The sequence below is a fragment of the Anopheles coluzzii genome, chromosome 3 (assembly GCF_943734685.1).
Source record: "Anopheles coluzzii chromosome 3, AcolN3, whole genome shotgun sequence".
Taxonomy (NCBI): domain Eukaryota; kingdom Metazoa; phylum Arthropoda; class Insecta; order Diptera; family Culicidae; genus Anopheles; species Anopheles coluzzii.
Window position 1 is genome coordinate 27890883 of NC_064671.1, and position 22409 is coordinate 27913291.

At 47.3% G+C, this 22409-nt stretch overlaps 2 protein-coding genes across 4 annotated transcripts in view; one reads left to right on the forward strand and one right to left on the reverse strand.

The window, feature by feature from the left end:
• LOC120958373 (protein vestigial) overlaps nt 1-20918 on the reverse strand; it is a 48435-nt gene extending 27517 nt beyond the window's left edge. Inside the window, exons 1-3 of one of the 3 annotated variants that reach the window (XM_040381120.2) lie at nt 20532-20918; nt 13080-13391; nt 754-1030 (exon numbers count right to left, since the gene is read on the reverse strand). In XM_040381120.2, coding sequence (XP_040237054.2) covers nt 754-1030; nt 13080-13175 — 373 coding nt within the window. In that variant the 5' untranslated portion in view covers nt 13176-13391; nt 20532-20918. Of the gene's footprint in view, nt 1-753; nt 1031-13079; nt 14274-19925; nt 20155-20531 lie in introns of those variants that run through there. The other 2 variants (XM_049610469.1, XM_040381119.2) reach the window with 2 other exon arrangements.
• LOC120958372 (uncharacterized) lies at nt 5460-8260 on the forward strand. The gene has a single exon (XM_040381118.2). The coding sequence runs from the start codon at nt 5938-5940 to the stop codon at nt 8125-8127; it is 2190 nt and encodes a 729-aa protein (XP_040237052.2). The 5' UTR covers nt 5460-5937; the 3' UTR covers nt 8128-8260.
• Nucleotides 20919-22409: the final 1491 nt, after the last annotated feature.

The window sequence follows — 22409 nt, forward strand, 5'->3', positions numbered from 1 at the left end:
GATTATTTTATTGCTTTCCATTCGGCTGCCGGTAGCGGTGCCGGACAGCGGCAACAGCTCCAATAGGTGGTTGCAAACGCTGGTGATCAGCTCTAACTGGCATGCCGATCTCTCGACCGTGCTGCTGCTGCTGCTGCTGCTTTATTGTTTCTGCAGGTTCATAATTTATCTTTGATCCGTTTCGCAACGCACAAAACAAACGGGCCAGCGGGTGCCGGATCATAACAATTCATACACATATCTATGTATATGTATTGCAAAACACAGCAAAAAAAAACAAACCGCCCCTCGATGCAAACATGCATGCCTGTCGTCACCTGCCCTTTTTCATTGGGCTGTCATCGAAAAACGGAACCCAGTGGCAGCCCAGCAATAAGAAGGGCCCAGTTGCGCATCAAAGGAAAGATGCACACCGGTGCCAACCGTACTGCTGCGGCTGTCCCATATGCACTGTGGCCGATGCAGGAACCGGATCGAAAAGACCAATAAATAAATTGTCCTTCGACCATTATCAATCATCAGAATCATAAATAATAAATGATGCACCATCAGCATCGAGAAACAGCCCTCTATTCCCTGAGGGTTGCAGTAACAGTCGCGGGTTTTTCCCCTCTTTTCCGAATACGATTTGTCAGCATTGGTGGAGCGTTGGTGTGTCTTCCAATTGGAAAGGAGGCTCTGTTTTGAGCGTTCTAAATTTCACGTTCGCCCGTCGTTGGCGATATAAAATAATATGCTGCTGCTACTACGTACCTTCCGTGTCACTTCGGGCGGTGCTGATGTCTTCCTCTTTGGTAATGTGCCTCTGCAGCGCACCGAGCGGGATGGTCGGTATGGCGGTCTGGTTGACGGACGTCACCGTCGCCGAGGAGGTAAGGGTCGAGCTGGACTGTGCGGCGGCGGCCGCGGCCGCTACGTTCGACGGTAGCGACGGCGGCAGCAGCGGGCTGCACGGCGAGTGCGAACCGGCCGAGGTGCTGGACGAGGCGGCCAACGGCACACCGGACGATGAGTAGAGATCTTGGTTGAACTGTGTTTTTTGTGGAATCAGAGAAAAAAGAAGAGGAAGAAGAAAATTGTAATTATTACAAAAATAATGTTTCTAGACTGTTCCTAGAACCTACGATCAGCCACAGAGCACCCTTTACATCGGTGACGCGACCCAGAAGGAGACGATAGTGCGTGACAACATAATGAGGGTAGTTTTCTGAATGCCACCGAAACGTAATGCCCGCATATGATAACCATTCCTCCACCTTACACTGGGACACGATGGAAGCAAAACGGAAGCTCAAACGAACGCACGTTGCACCATCTCCGTATTGCGTGGAATCGCGCACTCGAACGCGTTGGCACCTTTACCGCATTCCAGCAGTGTACTGTACACTCCTGTCAAGGGTGTGTTAGTGTATCGGTTGCGATGCACACAAACTGTCTGGGGCAGTGGCTGTGTGCGAGTGTTTGGTGTGGATTTATGTAGACGCTGGAGAGGACGCTTTGGCAAAGCATCCGAGCGAATGCCAAGTCGATGGGAAGACGTCGTCGACGTCCGTGTGCTTGTGTGCGTTTTTATTCGCATCAGAGCAACGTCTTATGAATTGCATTCCACGCCACATACCGATGCTGCTGCACACCCCCGTGATGTGGAGCAGTCGACCTCCATGCGTCATCCCATGCGTCATCCCATGCGTCATCCCATGCGTATCGATCGCAAAGTCGATCGGTGACGATAACACTCTGTTCTCAGGCCTTCCCTTTTCGCTACCGTGTCATCAGGAGATGGTTACAACTTTTTTAAAGGATTTTTAATGTTGCATAATGATAAGCTATGATTCCCTTTTGCCGCAAGACAAAGTTGTATTTTAAAGGAGCTTTTTTTGTTTATTTGTTCTTGTTGCACAACGATCACCTTTTTTGCTGCCCCTGTACTGTATCGATGCATCGTTTGTAATCAATCACGCTTCAACGCGAAGGTAACAAATACAGGGTTTTGGAGCGCTGCAGGTGCTTGTTAAAAGTCAGCACGAGTTCTGATTTTAGAACCACTCACTCACGCTGGTTTTCGGTACGATCGGAACGATCGACGGTTTGTCTGCAGAGCATGCCTTTCGCGACGGGATGCCAGTGCTCCAAACCAATAGGTTTCATGGCTCTCCCGTAAAGCCATAAAAAATGAAAAATAACTTCAATCCATGGTTTGTACCGAACCATCCGAAGGCCAAAGAGAAGGTTTTGAAATGGTGGAAAAAGATGTCAGTAAACCGTTTAACTGATTATGCGTGTTTGAGAGTCTGTAGGAAAGGAAAGTAAAGACTTTCACAAAAATTAGAACGAAACTCACTTTTTTTCTTGCCAATTCCAATTTGTATTTCTATCACGATCACGATCGGTTGTGGATGAGCGAAAGAAACTGCTTACAACTCTACCCAAACCATGCCCGGCGTCTTTGTAGAATGTGACGATCGTGCTGACAGTGACATCAAAAATAGCCCTCGAGGGACCCCATCGGCCGCGCACTAATCAAATCAACAACATCATTGCAATTAATTCGATACGCATTTACCCCGAAGAGGGCACAAAACACTCCCGTTACGAGGCCACCAACCGGCGGGCCAATCGGGACGGATTGTTAATTTAGTGAAGCGTTGCACGAGATGCGCACACCACCAGCAACGACGACGCGCGAGACGCGAGACTTTCACCAGTCCTAGCCATATCGGTATCATCCACAGGGTGTCTAGTTTTTGTGCTGTTGGCGATTTTATTGTGCCGTATCTCTTGCACACCCATTTGCAATCATGTACGCGATCCACGGGTTTGCAGCTGATCGACGTTCGACGGTTTCGTTTTTGTACTCCCGTCCTGGGTGATGGAGATTCGCGCATCGATTCTCGCGCTCGCGTGCGTGTAGGTGCACCGCCGGCCATTGGAAGAGCTGCGGTTTGTTGTGTCGCGTTCTTCAATTAGATTCGCATCCTGCGATAACCCAGTCAATTAGTCAATTATCTTGATTAAACGATGACAATCGCTGCCTCACCACTGTGCCTGCACCAAGAATTGCCCGTCCGGGGGCAGCCACAGAACAGCAGCCACCCAGCAGTTGAAGAGGAAAAACTGGTCATCCAGCCTGGTGGGACCAGCTGTGGTGCGTCTCCGCGAGAGGGCTTGAACTGAATTGATTATTGCATCGAAAACGGGGCCATCCAAGGGGTGACTGCAAAACCGCAAGAAACCGCCACCGCGATACCAGCGCACGATACAATCTCCTCCATCAAGACTGTGCCTCTGTGTCGTCTGCAAAGAGTTTGATCGATGCGCGATACCCGGTACCGTTTGATGGATTGATTGAGGTTTGACGAATTTCGAGGATAACACATCACACGCTACTTGAAGGTGGCGCTTTTAGCGAGTGTTTATTAGCCAACCTTGCTTTCACGTACGTTTCTTTAGGGTAAGGTATAGGGAAAAAGGGTTATTACGAAGACATATCGGTGTCGTGGTGTGTCATGCACCCGAACTCGCTTTTGATTGACTGATCAGACGCAAGACGACCTTCTTGCAGGCAGCATGGTAAGCAGCAGACATCAGCGCAAAAACAAACACGCACAAACGATATCGACAAAATTCCCTCCGGACTTGTTTTCCACCGACTTGCCCCTGGGCGTACCACATGGAACTAGTTGTAACCGTACTTTGTCCCATCCACACATCCATACGATTCTACTGAATTCGTTATGCTGCATGGTTCTTGGAAATGAACTAACCAACCATAGGGGAATAGGCTACTTCTCTGTATTATTAAATATAACTTCCGTAGTGCAACATGCTTTGGACATGCTTACAAACTAGAACATGCGCCATAAGGCAACTAGAAGCGACCGAGATGAGATCAGTCACCCGACGGCGGAAGCTTTGTAAGACAAATTATCAATATCGTTTCATGTTTAAATTGCGCCGACAGGTCGATACAGGATGGGCTAATTAATGTCTAGGTATATTGTAATGATGTTAGAAGCAAACGCAACTTTTGAAATACTTCTTCGAGTAATCTAAAATGTACTTTTCTCTACATAAATGTATTTATAGACATTAACCAAGAAAACTGAATCACCTAAGAAGGCTCTAGGAAGGTACGTTGGTGTGCATAATGGATCTTTCGATAGGTTCCATTTCGACGATCACTTGTCAGAGTGCGATTGGGGCCGACGTGTGACTGTCACTCACCGGCACCATTGGCTGCCGCAATTGCAAGGGTACCCGATACACCCGACACGGCACAGAAACACCTTCCCGGACACCACCGCCCGACCGACAGCGACCGGTACCGGTGGGAGGCGATCTGCAATTCATATAAGGAGCTGGGTGCGTATTGTACGCTCGCGATCGCTTATGCTGCCTCGGTGTTGCGTCGGTCCTGGTCCACACCACACGCGGGAGTCACCGACACCATAAAAATATACCTCAGGTGCCAATCCTTGAATTGATGAAACGATCAAACTCCTCCCTACTGCGCGTCGCCCTTGCTGTTGCCATTCATACCTTCACCCATGCGAGTGCGCCCTCTAGACATGATGGTAGGAGATACCGAAGAACGTGACTTTGAATCGCCACGCAACGACAGCTTTCCAACACACAGCAACTCTCGCAGCAACGTGAAGACTTTGCCCAGGCGAATGGAATTCTAAGCGCATGGGGACCCGTAGGTGGTAGGTGATAGGCTAGCACTTCGGACCACTGCAAAACCACACGCGCATCATCGCAGCAGTTCATCTCAATAGACCTTACATAAATGGAGATCACAACACTTCACGACATATCGGCGCGGGAAGGTACTAGAGCAATAAAAAAGTGTATATAAATTTCACAGTCCACACACCCATCTACGCGAATAGGCGTAAGAGCGAAGGTAAAAAAAACACCGTTCCACACCGAAGAACTTCGTAGTGCGATCCCGTAGCCGGCAGCAAGAATTTTGATTAATTAATTAAGCCCCGGACCAACCAAAAGTGGTCAGCCCGCGTGGTGTGTTGTTGCAGCTCGCGTTGTCGTCTGCAGCAACGTGTCCAACGTGCGGGGAAGCATGGAAAATGAAACTATCGGCAAATATGTGCTGCTCGTTTGGGTTCATTCGCACGGCTTTAATGTACTCTCCAGCAGCAGCAGTACGTGCATGCATCTCCTTGAGGATAGAGTTTTTTTTTTGCATAAATTCCACTACCTTATGTGCAGAACAGTCCAGACAGGGGCGGGTATGAACAGTAGTACCCCCGTAAAATATTGCAACCAACGACAGCTCATGCGCCTTAAAAAGGTTGTAATTCATCAAACTCAAACATACAGCACGATTGACAGCTAACTTCGTGAAGGCTTCCGTGAATTCTACAACCCAAAACGGTGTCTCAGTAAGGGTTTCGATAGGTAAACTCTATCTTGGTGACCAGAGTGCCAGAGCTAAATTAATGTTGAAATTCCTTTGCAAACCTTGCGCGGCAAAGCAACAAAGTCCTGATTTACAGGACGTGAATATTCCAACTCCGACGTCCGAAAAGAGTGATCAATTATTTTCTCACTTACCGACCAGTTGGCTTTAATTTTCGACGGCTCAGTTAACGTCGGCGGTATTCCAAAGTGAATGTACCATTAGTGTAGTAGCTCCCTTTTAATCAACACCTTAAGTTCTGGAACAAATCTTGTGACCACTTCTTGCAGACTCCATAGCTAACATGTGAATAAACGTAGTAATCGGCACACGCCAACTCTAGAACATTGTGCTGTCATGTTGCTTCGGCCGCCTAGTACCATAGCAACGTACCCAAATGCGATCTAACCTCACTGTACGTCTCGCCATCGATTCCAGCTCGAAACAAGAAAAGTAGTCCATGAAATGCACGATTGACGCGGGTCGTGACGCTCCACCTAACCCGAAAGCACTTCAAAATGTCCTCCTCCGAAGGTTCCGGTAACTCCGAAAGATCTACCACCTCGCTAGCGTCCGGCGTTGACTCGTTCCAGCAAAGGGTGGAAAATTTGCGTGCAAAGTATCAGGATATTTTGCAAGAAGGATTCTTTCGAAATTTGCAGCACGATTGGTTGGGGCAGCAGGCAGCCGAACCGAACCTTTCGCAATCGCCATCGGACGCCTCAGCGCTCGAATGTGTAAGCGACACAAGTGGCAGCTTTATTGTGCTGAATGGGCGAAAGTTTCCCCTGGAGCTTTTTCGTGACCGTTCTCCGAAGGCTGAAGGAGATGCCCCCATCGTGAAGAAATCGATTAAACGTAGCAGTTCAAAACTAGTGCACGAGCTGCAGGGTGAGCTGAATGATTACAACAACCCTTACGTGGTGCCAACGCCGGACCAGATCGCACAACGAAATGCCAGAAAGAGTCGCTTCCACACTGCACGCTCCCGGGGCTGTCAGGATGTGCGACAGCGCCTGCACGTTGAGGAGCTTCCGTTCGATGCGGAAATGCTGGGGACGAGCAAATCGGGCAAGTATCACTCACGCCTCGCCACCCAGCTCGATGCACACTACCGCAATGAGCTGACGTACCGGCCGCGGATACGAAACTTTGCACGTATCGACGCGATTCACAACCTGCGCGAATCGGGACGCCGCCAGTTTGAGACGTACTACCGCGAGGAGTACATCGTGGGGCAGACGCGCAAGCAGAGCATCGAGAATGAGTTCTACCAGCAGCTGGCAGAGCGATGCAGCGAGCTCCGGGAAGCAGTACGCACCATTCGGCAGGAACGGTTCAGTGCCACGATGCGTGTGCTGGACACGGTGAAGCCGTACTTTGAAACTTCCTCCCAGCTGGAGTCGCGCATAAAGCATCTGCAGAGCCGTATGACGAGCCTGTGGAACCAGGTGGTACGACTCGAAAGCATCTGGGTGCAGCGGTTGAAGCTGCAAAACTTCCTCTACCTAATCATGCCCAAAGAATGGCGCGAACGCAACGACTGGATACATCAGGACGGTGATGGGCAGCTCGAAAGCTACCCCGTTTCGATCGGTCGGCGTGATGTGGTTAACATCCGCAACATCGACGAAGGCAACGATATCTGGGCGGTAAAGCGCTTCTTCGAGACGGAGTACCTGGCGAAGCACAAACCAGTCCACGAAGCGTTCTCGACGTCGTCCGAACTGCTCGAGGGCGTGGCGGAACTGAACACCAACTCCATGACACTGCTCTCCCGGCTGGATCTGATGAACTGGGTGAAGTCGAACGCTGAAACAGAATCGGACCGGGTACAGCGCGATTTTGCCAACCAAATACAAGCGATCCGATGCTTCATACAGGACATGGACGAGCGGCGCCGGTTCTACGAGAAGCGCACGGTGGAGTTGAAGCAACTGTTCGATAAGCTGGTCCAGGGGCCGCTCAAGGACGCCATCCACAATGTGCGCAACCGAGAGATCGAAAGCTTGGTTGCGGTTGTGTACGGTAAGCTACTGCCCGCGAAAGACCGGGATGAAGGCTCATCCACCGTTCGCCTATCCGGTGTCACCTGCTTCGGCTTCATCTTCGAGATGGTGCTGCAAGTTTTGGCCGATTTCGACCAAATGCCCGCTCCGCTGATACACTCCGTCGAGCAGCAGGTTCGGTTCCGCCGGCGACGGCGCAACATCCTGGCGGTCCGGGCCGCCGAAGAGGAACACCGGATCAGTCAGCTGGCGGTACAGCTAAAGCGGGGGCTTGCACCGCCCCACAAGAAGCCGGATCACAAGGTGAAACCACCCCGGTCACGCCTGCGCTGCAAAGAGCAACCGGTTGTGGAGGTGAAGCAGCACGTGCCCAAGTTGGACCAAATCTTCCGGGTGGCGTTCGGGGAGACAGCCACGATGACGCCCGACGAGCGGCGCAATTTTGAGATCGATATGATCTACCAGAACTACTGCTCGGTGCAGTTCGACCACTTTCTGCGTGCGATCGGGTACGAGCCGGACTACGACATGATGAGCCGGGTGGAGCAGCGCGACGGGCCGGAGGAGAACTTTTTCAAGCGCAAGGAGCTGATCCCGCGGGTGCTGAAGAAGCTGCAGCACTGGCAGCACATGCAGCAGCTGCTGAGGGAGCGGCTGTTCCAGCGCATGTCGGCAGAGTTGCAAGGTGTCGGTCAGTAATGTATTGGTGAGCGATTTTAAGAACGTTTGGTTTATTGTTTACAGTTACATTTGGGTGTAGGACCTTGAAATTGTGTATAAATTTGTTGCTTTAAAGTACATTAAAAACTTATTAAGTGCTGACATGTTCTTAGACAACTAGTAGCAAGCACGGATCTTCACTTTATTAAGGGTTCTAAACTTTCTATTTGTTGACCTGCTCAGTGGTCCATCGCATAGATGCACCGGCTTTTACAAGGCCGACAGTATAACATTCTTATTCGGATCATATCTTCGTGATAAGGATTTTGATTATTATTTAGTTGCATAGTGTAAAATAATTGCGCATAGGCTTTTTAAGACCCAAATAGGTCGTTACGCGAAAAAAAGAAGATCCAGACTTGGTATTCTAGTTCTCTCGACGAACAGTGTTCATTACAATACTTTCCCAGCTCAGAAGAAGAAGAAAAGAAAAAAAAAACAATTCACATAAAAATGCAAAACTCTCTCCGTCACAATAGTACCTAAGAAATAGTATCACCTTCGTCCATGTTAACTTCCCTCTCAGCGCGCCCATGTGCCATGTTTAAGTTTTTGTAGGCTTTGTTGGGCTTCTCAGTTCCCTCATCCCCACATAATTTCCTGTCGATGAATGAATAATTGTAACATTTATTTATTCCATCACACGCACACACATTATACAGTGCTTCTCGGTTGTTTTTCTCCATCCTCTCAAACACTTCGCTTCCCCATCTGTTCCACGTGTGTGGCCAACGGAAAGTGCACACGTTTTCCCGCACCTTTCTTACGCACCAGGGTGGTTTCTTGTCGAACGTTCATCAACATTCCTGCCTCTCAAGCACAACTTGTGACTCATCCAGGTGCATTCACCGCGCCTAGAATGATCCTGTGCTTCTATTGATGTGAGCGATGTACAATCAGCCTACCAGTGGGAAGTGTGCGAAGCCGAAACAAACCTCACGAACCGCGCGTTTGCATGTCAATCTGGCGATTCTCGCCGCACTCCACAGGTTACCGGCAAAAGCTTAACCACTTCCCGTACTAGGACAAATTAGCAAACAATGGCCTCCTAATGTGTGTATGTGTGTGCGGTTGGCTGTGATACAAGCTGATAGGCAACATGTCGGCTTTACCAAGAACAGAGCTCTTCCCGAACATTGAAAAGTCTATTGACGCGTCCGCGCAATGGAAGATGGCCGATTCCGTGCGTCTGCCCTTAACTCCAACGTGCGGGTTCGTGGAAATTACGGTGCGCCCGTAATTAGAGCATAATTAATTCCCTTCCACCTCTCCCACGGGGGTGGGACGGATGTATCATGAAGCTTCAAGTGCAATTATACTGTGAACGGATGCGCCCCCTTCCTGTGCAACACAAGGGCACACGCAGGGCACGGTCTCGCGCGCGGTCGTTTGTGGTCGTCATGGTGATACGGTACGCAACCGTGGTGCGCTTACATCAAAATGGCGGTGTGCCTTCCTGGGCCCCGAGGCGTTCTGAGTGAAATTAATAATTAATTTTCTCATTAAATATTAATACCCACCAGTACCACCGCTTAGCCCACTGTCTACAGGCCCGGGGTCTCGTGTTGAGCGTCTCGGAACCTTCCTTACTGCAAAGAAGCGTAGACCCAAACTGACACCCTTTCGTCTCGTTCTTCTCCGTTTCGTTTTTCGCATCGCTCAAGTGAAGGCGTGTGAAGTTTTGCAACTTCACCAACAACGGCGCTCTTCTGCCGTGGGGCGGCCAACGATCCGTGGTCGAGAACCGAGCGACGGCCCCAACACATCAATCAAAACTCTCGCGACTTGTGCGCGCGAGAAACGGCGGGGGGGGGGCATCGTGTTTGGCTAACCGGACTAGAATTACGGCAAGACATTCGGACAAGGTAGATTTATTTAATCAATTCCTAGACGAACCGGGGGAGCCGTTCAAGGTAAATCATGACAGTCGTTACCATGGTACGGAACAGTAGCAACGGAAAAATACTACACTAGTGGTGTACATCAGCCTTAATAAACACAATTAACCAACAAAAAATAACCTCCCATTCATTCCCCATTTAATCAACGGGTTCGTCCTCTGTATCGCTCGCTCGTTTTGTGATAAATTGTGAAAATTTAACCCAATCAACCTGAGGGAACAGTGCTGCTGTACGCTGTCCCCACCCGCGCGCTCTCAACGATCAAATGAGGCAGTTAATTTGATAAATTAAAATACATAATTGTCTGGTTTTATTTCCCGAACGCGTACAGACCGACCTACTCGACACTCCCCGCTTTGCTCCCCGCTCAGGTGCAACAAATTGGTTTGGTTTTGTTCATTGGTCGTTGTTTTTCATTTCATACCAATTTAATAAATCTCTACCTACTGGGATGGTCTGCAGTTTTTTAATACTGTTTTTGTTTTTTTTTCGAAATGAAAAAGGGTTGTTTGTAAATTAATTTAAATTAAAATGCAACAAACGCGCGCGCGCACACCACTGTTATGGAGACGCCCAATCATTCATTAGCCAAATGCTGCATACCCGGCAAGACATTCCAGCGCGTTGCGGCGCGGCTACCGAGTCGCACAGTAGCAGGCAGCGCAGCGCACACTATCGATATCCATCGGTTGCTATGATCGGGGTGGGTTAATGATGTTGGCAGGGGAGGTTGAAACTCCAACAACAACGTACCCGTTAGCGAGAGAGGTAGCGAAAAAACAAACAACAAACAACATTGGTGGAATTGCTGAAGCTACTGATAAATGCCCGTAGTGCAGTCGATCGAATGCTGACGGTTTTCACGCAGAGAAACGGTACAGAGAAAACCCTGGGCTGTCCCCTCTCACGCGCCCTGAGCATACTTTATGTACCCAGCTTGCGCACCGTTTGCTCATTACTTGCTGCTGCAAGCTGTAGGCTGCGTTACAGCTTTTGCAGTGTGCGGGGCTCAGTTGGCATGCTATGCTCGTGTGTATGTGTGTGTGTGTTTGTATGTGAGCCAGCGTGGCAGCTTAGGTGCGTAACGAATGCAGGTTTGTTATTATACGCATCGGGTGGCCTAAGAGTCGTACGTGGAACTGTAGGGAAAAAAACATACGCACCAGCGATAAATGCACCTGCCGTACCACCCTACACACACCGTTACTGGCTGGAAGGGACGGTAGGAGAGTTTTATGTTTCGTGTTTGCCATTCAGAAAGGCAAAGTGGATCGATTTGTGTGGCAGACAAATAGGCACTGGAATGGCGGACTTTACCCAAGGTCTAAGCAACAAAGCGGATTCATGCGCAGTGTTACGCGTAAAGGGCTGCCAATCGTTTTCCAATAGGAATAAACACACTCACGTTTCTCGCTTAAAATACATTAAAGACTGTAATTAGAAAAAAAAACAGCACCACACGACCACACATGAACACCAAACAAATGGTAATTCATTTTTATGTCATCGTTTGTCACACGTCGCGCGCGGCCCTACGCAAGGTGTGTGTACGGTACCGCCCGGTGTCATCGCCGGCTGACGACAGTGGAGTGGATTGTGCGAACGACGACGGTGTGTAAAGCCGTCAAGGTTTTGGCCATAAATTTCCACCCGGGAAGGGACTTCATGAAGATTTATGCATCTTCTCGCCCGTTAGCAGCACCGGTTTAAATAAATTTCGCGCTAAGGTAAGGTGGAAATGCTCATGTGGAGCAGTAGATACTAAAGAGCGCGTGTGATTGATGAAACGGCTCGAGAACTTACTGCAATAACCTTCACGGAAAACCTTCAACTTCCTTACATAGACACAGCGAGCGAGTTCTGTTCTGTTTCTGTACGCCAACTTTATAGAAACTATTTAAATGCAAAAACCAACCTCGCTCATCCTTTTGCTTATGGGTTAAGGCATCAACGGACTTCAGCCTTTGGCGAAATCAACCGAACCGAAGATCAAGAGGTGAGCGAAATGCTCCTGGGAGTGTGGTGCCCAAACGGGTTAGCAACATTGTCGTGACTAATCGCTCTGGTAGCATTTCTTTTTTTATTATCTCCCTTCCCCCGCGGTACGGGGCAGCATCGTTAAACATCTCCATATCGCTACTGGAATAACATCCATCCACTCCAACCGTACCTTACCCACCGACGGCCCCGAGAGTGGCTCTGCCGGACGAACTGGTTCACCGTAGCTAATAAAACCTGCTCCCACTGCACTCTAGCAGGCCATGCAACGCGAGGTTTACAACGGGTACATGGGGAGGAAAATAACCATTACAAAAGCAAATAAAACGAACCTAGCACCGGCACGAGTAAAAAGGAAATTTTAAGAAACAACTTTTAACAGCCGCAAGCGAAAAGGCCCGGCTGTGTTGCCTGTGGTCTCGAGCCGTGCCAAAGCCCGACACACACACACACACACACACACTAGCACTACTGCGGAGAGTGTGGTGAAATTAGTGACTACCTTTAAATGGCGCAAAGTGATTAATTAGCCTTCTAATCTCGCACTTGGTGCCCGGCACTAACAATAACAATAAATCATTATTGATAGTCACTATTGCTTTATCAAGTCGCTAGCGTACTAGTTTGTACGCTAGAACCTGCTTTATTGCTTCATTAGTTGCGAGAACTGCTGCAGTGGTTGTAAATGATTATTGTTACTAACTGCGCGCGTCGGACAGTGTTGCCAGCCATGCCACAGTTTTATGTCGACCAATGTCGACATTCGTTAAAAAGTTATGACATTCGTTATTTTTATGCTGATTTTTGACCTTATATTTCTTCAACACACACACACACACAAATGAAATTTAATCAAATTAGTGTTCCTTTTCTCTTCTATGTTGTGCAGCATTATGAGTTTTAGTACATGCTAGGCTTATCAGTAGCACATCATGAATAATATTCACTCCTCATTTAATTACCCTTTTTGCCATCAACTTCTCGGGCGTCGTCATAAAACTTCCCCTTGCCAGCGCGCCCACAAAAACTTACCCTTTCATACTGATAAAATGGTCGACTCGGTCCGGCACGGCCGTACAAATAAGGATAGTATGCACCGTACATAACTTCCGGGCAGGATACTGCCATTGCGCTCGTACTCGCCCAGTCCGCACCGAAACACCGCGCTCCGGACACCAGATGGTCGAACCGGCACTGGCCTAAAGCACACGGACACCAGACCGTGGACTACTAGCGTCACACACACACACACACACACACGCGGACACCCTAAAGCACACACACACAAACACGCACACGCACTTCACACAGCTCCACTAACTGTCGTGGCAGGATACACGATAGCTTTTCCGAGAAGTTTACCGCGAGTGAGAGAGAAAGAGAGGGTGTAGAAGTTTAGCGGTGGCACAATATAATTTCACACACCCCACACACACGCATACACTACACTACCACACATACACACACGTACACAGTGACACTAAGGGACACAGTGTGGAGCTTGTGGAGTGTTCGCGGCTAAGGCCGACGGCTTCGCTTCGATTGCAACATTCTCTCTCTCTCTCTAAATCGTGCACAGCGTACACAGGGAATATAGTGGACGGATTGCACAATATTCCATACACTAATTAGCGCACGGTTGTCACACAGAAGCGGCCGACAGCCTGTGCCGTGCTCGATATGAACAGATTAGTCGCCCTTCACCTCCTGAGCGCACAAACAGCAGCAACCTTCCCAGCAGGTACACTCACTGCTCACAACTGGATACAGAGCAGGCGATGATAATGTGACGTCATATCATAGTTGCACTGTCGCACTGTGTTTAATGCGTTTTGTTTTTTGCTGTTGTTTTTCCCTACTTTTTCCTTTTAATTCAACAACTGTGCCACTTTTTCAACATTTTCATTATTTCACTTGAACACTTTAGTTAAGTTTTGAAAGACACTTGACTTGTTATGGTATGCTATTGCATTAAATTATTGCACCTTGGTGTGTGACAGCTGAAGTCACTGATGATGGGTAAAGCACCTTAACACACACACATACATATCAATTACAACACTCGTACGCACGCACTTTGTTCACGTGATGATGGACAAAACGGTCGTGTCGCGTATTGAACACCACCAGCCACCAGCTCCGTCCGTTCGCTTTCAGTTCCGTCCGCCAAGCTCTCGAGTGTATCCTCGAAAGTAAGTCACCGTTCGCCGTCTCGCCGTTGGTGCGCTGAAAGTGAATTAAAAAGAGGTCAAAAAAAGAAGTAGTGAACGATGGGTTTGCAACAAAAAGTCATTGCTGTCCCTCCGCATTGATTAGAAAGGTGGGCTTTTTTGTTGTTGTTGTAGCTGCTGTTGTGCGTCTCGATGCTCCATTGACACTAACGGCTAGGCAACAACCACCAATATCGATCAATCGATCGATTAGACGGAAGCAAACAAAAACGATTAACAGCGTCCACCGGAGGTTGAATCGCTTAGAAGTAGCTACCGGACCGTAGCAGACGCAACAAAAAATAAAACACCAAACCGATTGCAAAAACCGACGTGTCTACACACGGGACAACGCACGACGTGGTGACAAAATGGTTGCAAATTTATGCAGCCAAGCGCACGAGAGATTCGCGCTTGCCTGCGCTGTATTCCATAAGGGTGTGTGCACGGTGCGCTTCTCTCTGCGCAAGCATACAGCACCTGTGGTGGTTGGCATTTTTTTCCGTTTTACCGTCGGGAAACTGTTTTTACTGCTTTTTTTTACTGCTACAGTGAAGCTAAAATATGTCGTTTTACAATTAAACAATAACAACAAGACCTCACTTTACGCAGCCGTGGTTTCAGACAAACATGTAAATTGCTATTTTTATTTATTTATTGGCTCTCCTCGCGGTGGTACGAGAAAATGATTTGCAGTTTGCCTAGACAGTTTTTGTCTAGGCATAAATTATGTGTCACCCGCTGACGAATCCCTGACCGGGGGATGGTGTTAAGCTTCTGCAAACACAAGTGATTTTTGATTGATGCTACTTTTAATGTGTTGTTTGTGGTGGCCCTCTGAATGTAATACGAAACAGCAATAAGGATGAGGAATTTCGACCGTATGCTGTACGTGACAGTATTCACATACGAGGGCTTAAAAGCTTCCCGCAGAGGAAGCTAGCAGAGTACATCAAATGTAATTGAAGTCAACATTTTGGGGTTAATTGGTTGCTTCTGAAGGTGAACTCAATGTGTAATGGGCGTTTCTATCGCTTTTTGATAAAGCAAACTCTAGCTCATCTGCTTTTTATTTAATTCTTGAAATCCCTTTAAATATCTCCCTCCCGTTTGATTCGGGAAACCTCTGAAATACACGATGCATTAAGTCGCATATACTGTTTCTCCTAGTAACCTCTGACTAAAAACGAGTTTATAACATCTGCTTTAATTCTGAACCTTAAAGTTTACAGAACCTAATTCTGAACCTAAAAAACTTTACAGTTTGTTATAAGTAATTTCCTTCTAAGACGAAGGCTATTACGCAAAAGTTTACTGAATGTAAGGGAACAAATAGACGGAAATGCCTCTCTACGCCTTCAGTACGTTTTTGACGTTTTGGGTTCACGATTAACCGTCAAAATGTCTTTAAAGCCTAAAAGCCTAAAGATAGAGAATCTTTCAGTTTTCTGCAAGTTATCCAACAACGACAATCCAACTATGAAATAGAACAAACAGGAAGGTTAAAATGACTAACGCTATTTAATTTCACTTCCTACAACACCAAGAAATCAAAATAGCACAAAAGCAACCACAACAATACGTTCTTGAAATGTAATTTGGTGGTTTTGAGATTGTACAATGCTCCAATGTTGTGCCACGATAATTACAGCTTCCTTTCTTGCTGTATTACTATTGCTCTTTGTAAACCTAAATCCTCGCCAAGATTTTTGTCTTTCCTTTCAATACCTTCCAATTTCGCAAGCAGCCGCAGCAACAACAAAAAAGCACTCACTAACCGAAGCGATGTCAAAAAAATCGGCACACTAATTAGTATGCAAAAAGCATTCACCCATTCCCCCCTCCTCCTAAGCGTCGCAAATGAATGGGAGCTATAAAACTGGAAGAAAATTGCAAACAAAGACATTTCCCGGTTTGGTCAGTTCGGTTTCGGGGACTGCTGTTGCTGTTTTTCCTCGTCCATTTTCACTCCCAGCAGTGAAAGCGATCATGCAAATCATGATTTTTATTTTCACACCATTTAAAAGTGCACTGTCAATGAAATGAGCTGCCGTGAAGGTAAGACGATACAGGGGGGAGGTTATCCTATCACCATACCGGGGGGAGGAAGCCGTATCTGGAAAGTGATGGGGCTAGTTGAAAGATGGGAATATATCTGCAAGACCGATTTGATGTGCACTTTTCCCTAGAGAGCGTGATGCACCTGTGTGACGGTTTCCAAAGCTCCCATTACCATGTGTGCCCAACTTGCCGTGGAATGGAGCGCAAATGGTGCGTATCTAAGTAGGCAGCTTTGCAATGGATCGATCTATTGTGCTCTTCCATAATTTTGCACGCAGTTGCTGCGCAGTGGAACATAGCAAGGAAGTGTGTAAGTTGTGTTCAAACCGCCAGGAAAGCCATTTTGTGTGAATATTTGTTGAGGAGAGCTTACTGGAAAGTGTTTTACTGTCAGTCGATAGCATAACTTGTTCATACGTTTTGATGAACATTGCTTCGAGGCAGGAGGATTGCATTGCTGCGAGGAAGGTAAACATGACAGGAAAGCACTGTTTGCACAATCCTCACGTGCAGTGATACTGGTGCATTCTTTGCAACCACAGCCACACTAAAACTGCAACCATATCGGCCCCATCAAATCGTCCTGTGAAGTCTTGCACCGCTTAAAACATCAGTGCAGTGAACAGTTTCTGTTACATTCGTGACGGCGGGCTTTGCTGTGCAACGTCATCCTTGGCGCGTGCTGTAAGCGGGGTTTTTACTTTCAACCCTTAAGGCGTATCTATCAACCTTCACCCTGTTCTGGCATGCACGTATCATCATCGAGCCCAGCTAAGACGCAATAATTCATCCAAACCGCCACTGCGTTTAATGCGAGGTTTGCTGTTTGTTTGTTGCTGGGTGCATGCTCGCTTCTGTGTGTCGTTAGACCCATACCCAACCGCCTCAAGAGCAGCCGATCTATGCACAGTTTTGTGTGGCCCACGGTAACGCTACACTGAACGCGTTATATTTCGCACATACCATCCCCGGCCACGGCCCACGGTTTAGTTGTAATGGATACCACTTCGGGGGATACCCTTGGGATGCTCGTTAGTGCGGGCCTGGCAAGCGAACCTGGCACGCAGCAAACGAGCTATTTTGGAATTTAAAAACCTGACGGCCTGGTGGAATCGCCTAGTGAGTTGGTTTTGTCAAACAACAACAACAAAAAAACCCTTGAAGTTCACGAGGCGTATCGATCGATGCACTTTTTGGATGCAATTTGGAGTAGTGGGACGTTACAGAAGGCCTTTTGGTGAAGTCTAGTAGAGGATTCTAAGAACATCTACAGAACAAACTAACATTCTTGAAGATATTCAATTTGAATTTATCTAATTGTTCACATCGGATCTTCGGAATACTGACTAACTTCCTTATTCTACCTAGTTTGAAGTCTAAACTTAATGCAGCATGATATAATGAACGGAGGATGCTCCATTGGGGAAGATACATGTTATGCTGCAAACTCAGCGTAAAATGTGATCTGCAATCTTTTTGCTGTACAGAACAATGGGGAGAGCCCTACGACAATGATTAGGGAAGTGAACACAAGACACACAAGCTGAAGCTTGAGGCGTGTAATGTAACAATCATATGTTGAGATATGGCCTTCTTTTATCGTTACAGTATATATCTCTGTATCAACTTGTTCCAACTAATGAAAATCGGTCGTAATGAAAATATAAAACAAAAAAAGAATTTGCTTTGAAGAGACATTCATCATGATGCAACTGTCCCCGAGGGACGCGGTATCTCTAGTACGCGAAATCGCGAAATCGAGAAAAAGATGCTCAGTTTTCTAAATTTGACAGTTATTTGAGCAAATTGTACTAATTATACATATCAATTGTCAAATGCAAAGTAGATACCCTGTTGGTCAAATTATAAACATCATTCAAATAGGTACGAAACTGAGATATTCAGTCTGAATTATATCAAATAATTGATGAAGTGTATAAACCTTCATCTTAATAAACCTTCTTCCTACTCATAAACCAGACTGAAAACTGCGAAGTTCGACTCATGCAAAAAAATGAGGTACGCGGTTTCTTCTCTGTCCGCTTTACAGGCGCATTTCGGGGACATCCTGTACAATTTACTGATACTTTACTGTAAAAAAACCTGTATAAATCAGGCATCTTTACTGGTTTCTTTAGCCATGCTCAACATCATAAGTTTAATCTTCCACTCGTTAACTTCCATTTCAACTCCATTCAAATGTGTGTCGCATGTACTAGTTCAAACAACCAATGGCAGGGCATTCGAGTTACCATTGGTAGTGTTGAAATGTGTTGTACGGGTTTGAAATACAGTGAACCCTCTCTTATTTGAGAGGCGATGGGACTGTCGAATAAGAGGGGTTTTCAAATTACAGAGGTGAAAAGTGAATGAAAGGTCCATCCAAACAAGAAAGAGACAGAACATTTAGTATGCAGCCTTAACTGTTTCTATAGGAAACTGCGAACAGAATCGCCAATTTGAGCACACATCTTTCAATAACCATGGCAACACCATACACAAATAAGAGGGATACAGATTTCAGAGGTTTTCCAAATTAAAGGAACAAAAATGTACTGGAAATCAAGGGACTGTGCAAAATGTTCAAATAAGAGAGGTTTTTCAAATTGGAGAGGTGTCAAATAAGAGAGGGTTCACTGTATTTGCCAATGGTAGTGCCTATGGTAGATAGAGAAACCCTGCAAATACATGTTGCTAGGCATCCTTAACATTTTTCTCGATGGTTTTTTAACTCTTCGTTGGATGTATGATGCAAGCCAAACACTGCACTATTAAACCTCTTGAAAGGGTCTTTTCTCTTTATACGAACTATTCAAACTCTTTCAAAAATTGCCCCACTGCTAACCTCTACTAACCCACGCAATCCCGACCATAGTAATGTTAATCTGTCGCTGTGCGTGCCCCGAGCGTGCACGTACGTCAATGCACTGCTGCATCATGAAGCGAGTTCAACTAAATCATCCCGCATCAACCGAAATGTGCGGCCGAAATAATCTGGCACATACTTGCGCCGAGCATCGAATAACATCGAGCGTTTGAAATAACTAACTCCCACTTCCACTATCTCTTTCTTACTCCCCCTCATCTCCCTCCCCCTTCATCAATGGGGTGCGGGATCGGGATCAGCGTGTCATCCTTAAAATTCACGCGCGGTTTTAAATTCGCCCAATTGCACACATCGCACACCAACCCCGGCTGATGATGGGTGGAGCGGGTACTTGAAAAAGGCATCCCACAACTAGTGGTGGCGGCCTCTCCTCGTTCGGCACTAAAGAATCTAGACAATCCCGCGCAACAAAAGGAATGTCCTGGTGTGAGGGAATGGGGAGCACCATCACCTTCTTCTCCCTCCCATCAGTCACGCTCAAGTCAAAGGGCACATTGCGAATAATCGATCTTGAGAGGGGTGGGGGAGTGTGTGGGAGGCTGATGGGGAAGAGGTAGCTAAAGGGCGGTGCTGGGGTTTGATCGACGTGTGCGAAACATCCTGATGGTTTGTTTTGAAAATGTCACCACGCACGGAATGAAAATGTCAAACGTCTCGCTCCGTCTCTATCTCTCTCTCTCTCTCTCTCTCTCTCTCTTTCCCTCGCACATACGCACTTACTTATCGTGAGGAAACGATGAACAGTGGAAGATGGAGATGTTCGCTCAGCAGGACCTGCCGCTACCTCACGCGAAGCTGCCGCGTACTTCTTTCAATCGCACGGCCTACTGATAATCCTTTTCGAGTGATTCCAGCACACTAACGCACTGTGGCGGGTATTTTGTTAAAATCACATCCACTTGTTTCCTCCTGTTGGAATTTGTGCCACTAAGAGACCACAGAAACACATACACACGAGCACACAGAACTCTTTTTGGTTAGACTTTTAGCTTCACCTTTCACCTTTCGGCGCACTCCTTTTTTGTGGTTCGTTTGGCGTTTTGTTTTATCGAGAACACCCACTAATCACACACTTACAATCGCCCGCACACTCACTGCTGATCGACCATCGGTCGCTTCATCATTAGGAGCAACACTAAACGTCAAACCATTGGCAACAGACACCGCCAAACATTCAAGCACTTCGCGCTTCTCTTACTACGGGGATTTTTTTTTTGTTGAAACGGATTCACACACTACACACACGAATGTGGTTGAGGATGTGCAAAAACCCAACACTAACAACACAGAGGATGATGGCTGCTCTAACTCGACGGTGGTACCTACAGAAGCGCGCCGTTGTCTCTGCGCTAACGCTAATCACACACGCACGCAGAGCGCTGGGCAAGACAGGAGCACTCGACGCGAAACCGTCCGCATCGCACGTTGTTCAAACCGAAACAAACCCCCGACGAGAGCAGTGTGTGGCACGCTCGCGCTTCGAAACGCATCCCAACCCCGCCGATCTCGTTCCGTGCGTGCGCGTGTGTGTGTGTGCGCGTGTATTTTAAAACCGGTTTGTGCTCTCCCTTTGTACTATGCCGTATGGGGTGCACCCGCACCTCCATTTTGAAGGACGTCGACAACACCGCCGCCGTCCAATCGCACACGCCGAATGGTTTACAAAGGGGCGGACCTATTGCAATCATCCTACCGACACGCCCCCTTTTCGAGCGGTAGCGCTTCGTCCTTTCCCGCTCTCTCGCGGGTCGCGTTGGAAAATTGTTTGCTTTTTTCGCTCTCTCTCTCACTCGTTTTATTCTCTCACTCGCTCTCTGTTTCGCTTTAGCATCGTTGCACAAAAAGTGCAATTGTGTTGATTGTGCTTCGCGTTTGCACAAACAATGAATGCGCGCGCTTGTCAGTGTATGTGTGTGCGCATGACCGGAACACGCCATTCAATATTCAGCGATACTAGGCGATACTGCTTCGAGGTATGTTTGTGTGTGTGTTTTTACTGATAGTATCACTCGTATACACACACACATACTCACACCGCAGGAAGATTGTTAGTAGAGTGTTGGTGTACATGTTTCGCCCTCCCTACAGGTACACCCCTTGGTTTTGGGTGCGTTTGTGCACAACACATTGCACAAATCAAGCGGGCTTCGGGGGTTGATTTTTTGATTAAGTTATGATACAGTCGTTGTGCTACACAGTCAGTCCTGGCTGGAGGAGGAGATGGATCCTAGAAGGCTTTGCAAAATGTATGGAGAGGCAAAAGAATGCACGCCATTGCTTAGGACGGAGGCCAGGAAATTCAGCATCTATCAGCAAACGACCGTTCGTCCGAATGTGCGTGGATGGTTATTTGTACATTTTTTTTTATTTTCCTCCGATGCTTCAATAACTTCATCCCCGTACTGCTCACTGCGGAGTCGTGGTGTATTTCCCTGCCAAACCAAACATGGCCCAAGCAAATCGATAACTTGCAAAGGGAGGCACGAATGTACTTGAAGTATGCTCTGTGCTGGTTGATAGGGAATCTTCGCTTGAGTTTACACGCTCATCGTTCGACCGTTTGTGTCTGGAGAAGAGGGTACAACCCTCGAAAATAAAAACCGGATTGCAGTTCCAGTGATTCCACTCTCCTGGCCGCAAGCGGTACAAGAAACAAAATGAAGTATGAATGATTTTTGCAATGGCATTCTTTCGTGCGCTGGGGTTGGTTGCCCATGGCCCTTGTGTAGCTCCGAATTTCAAGCTATGTATGGATGTTTAAAAGCCCGGATGAGATAGAATGAATGCAATCCATTTTTTTTTTATTCAGTTCATCAAATTATGAAAATCTCCCACTTCTTCGCCTCGTACACGATAAAGTGTCATTTATCATCCCCATCAATCGACTGACAAGCACCCGGGGTCGACAATAAATTAAATGAAGTCTACCTACTGCAATATACATTCCCCCTCCCCACAGGAAGGCACCCCAGACTGCTGGCTCTCCCGCTGCTGCGCGATACTTAACAAGCACATTATTACACTCATTTACATAAAACAATAAAGTGACATTCACATAATGACTCCCTGCCATGGTGCAGAGAGCTGACGCTCATGACCTGACGCTTGTGGCAGAGGGCGACAATAGCGATGGCGACTCATTCGTCATCATTTCGAATGGCTCCAACACTTCGTCCTAGGTATGTCATCATTTCGTCAATATAA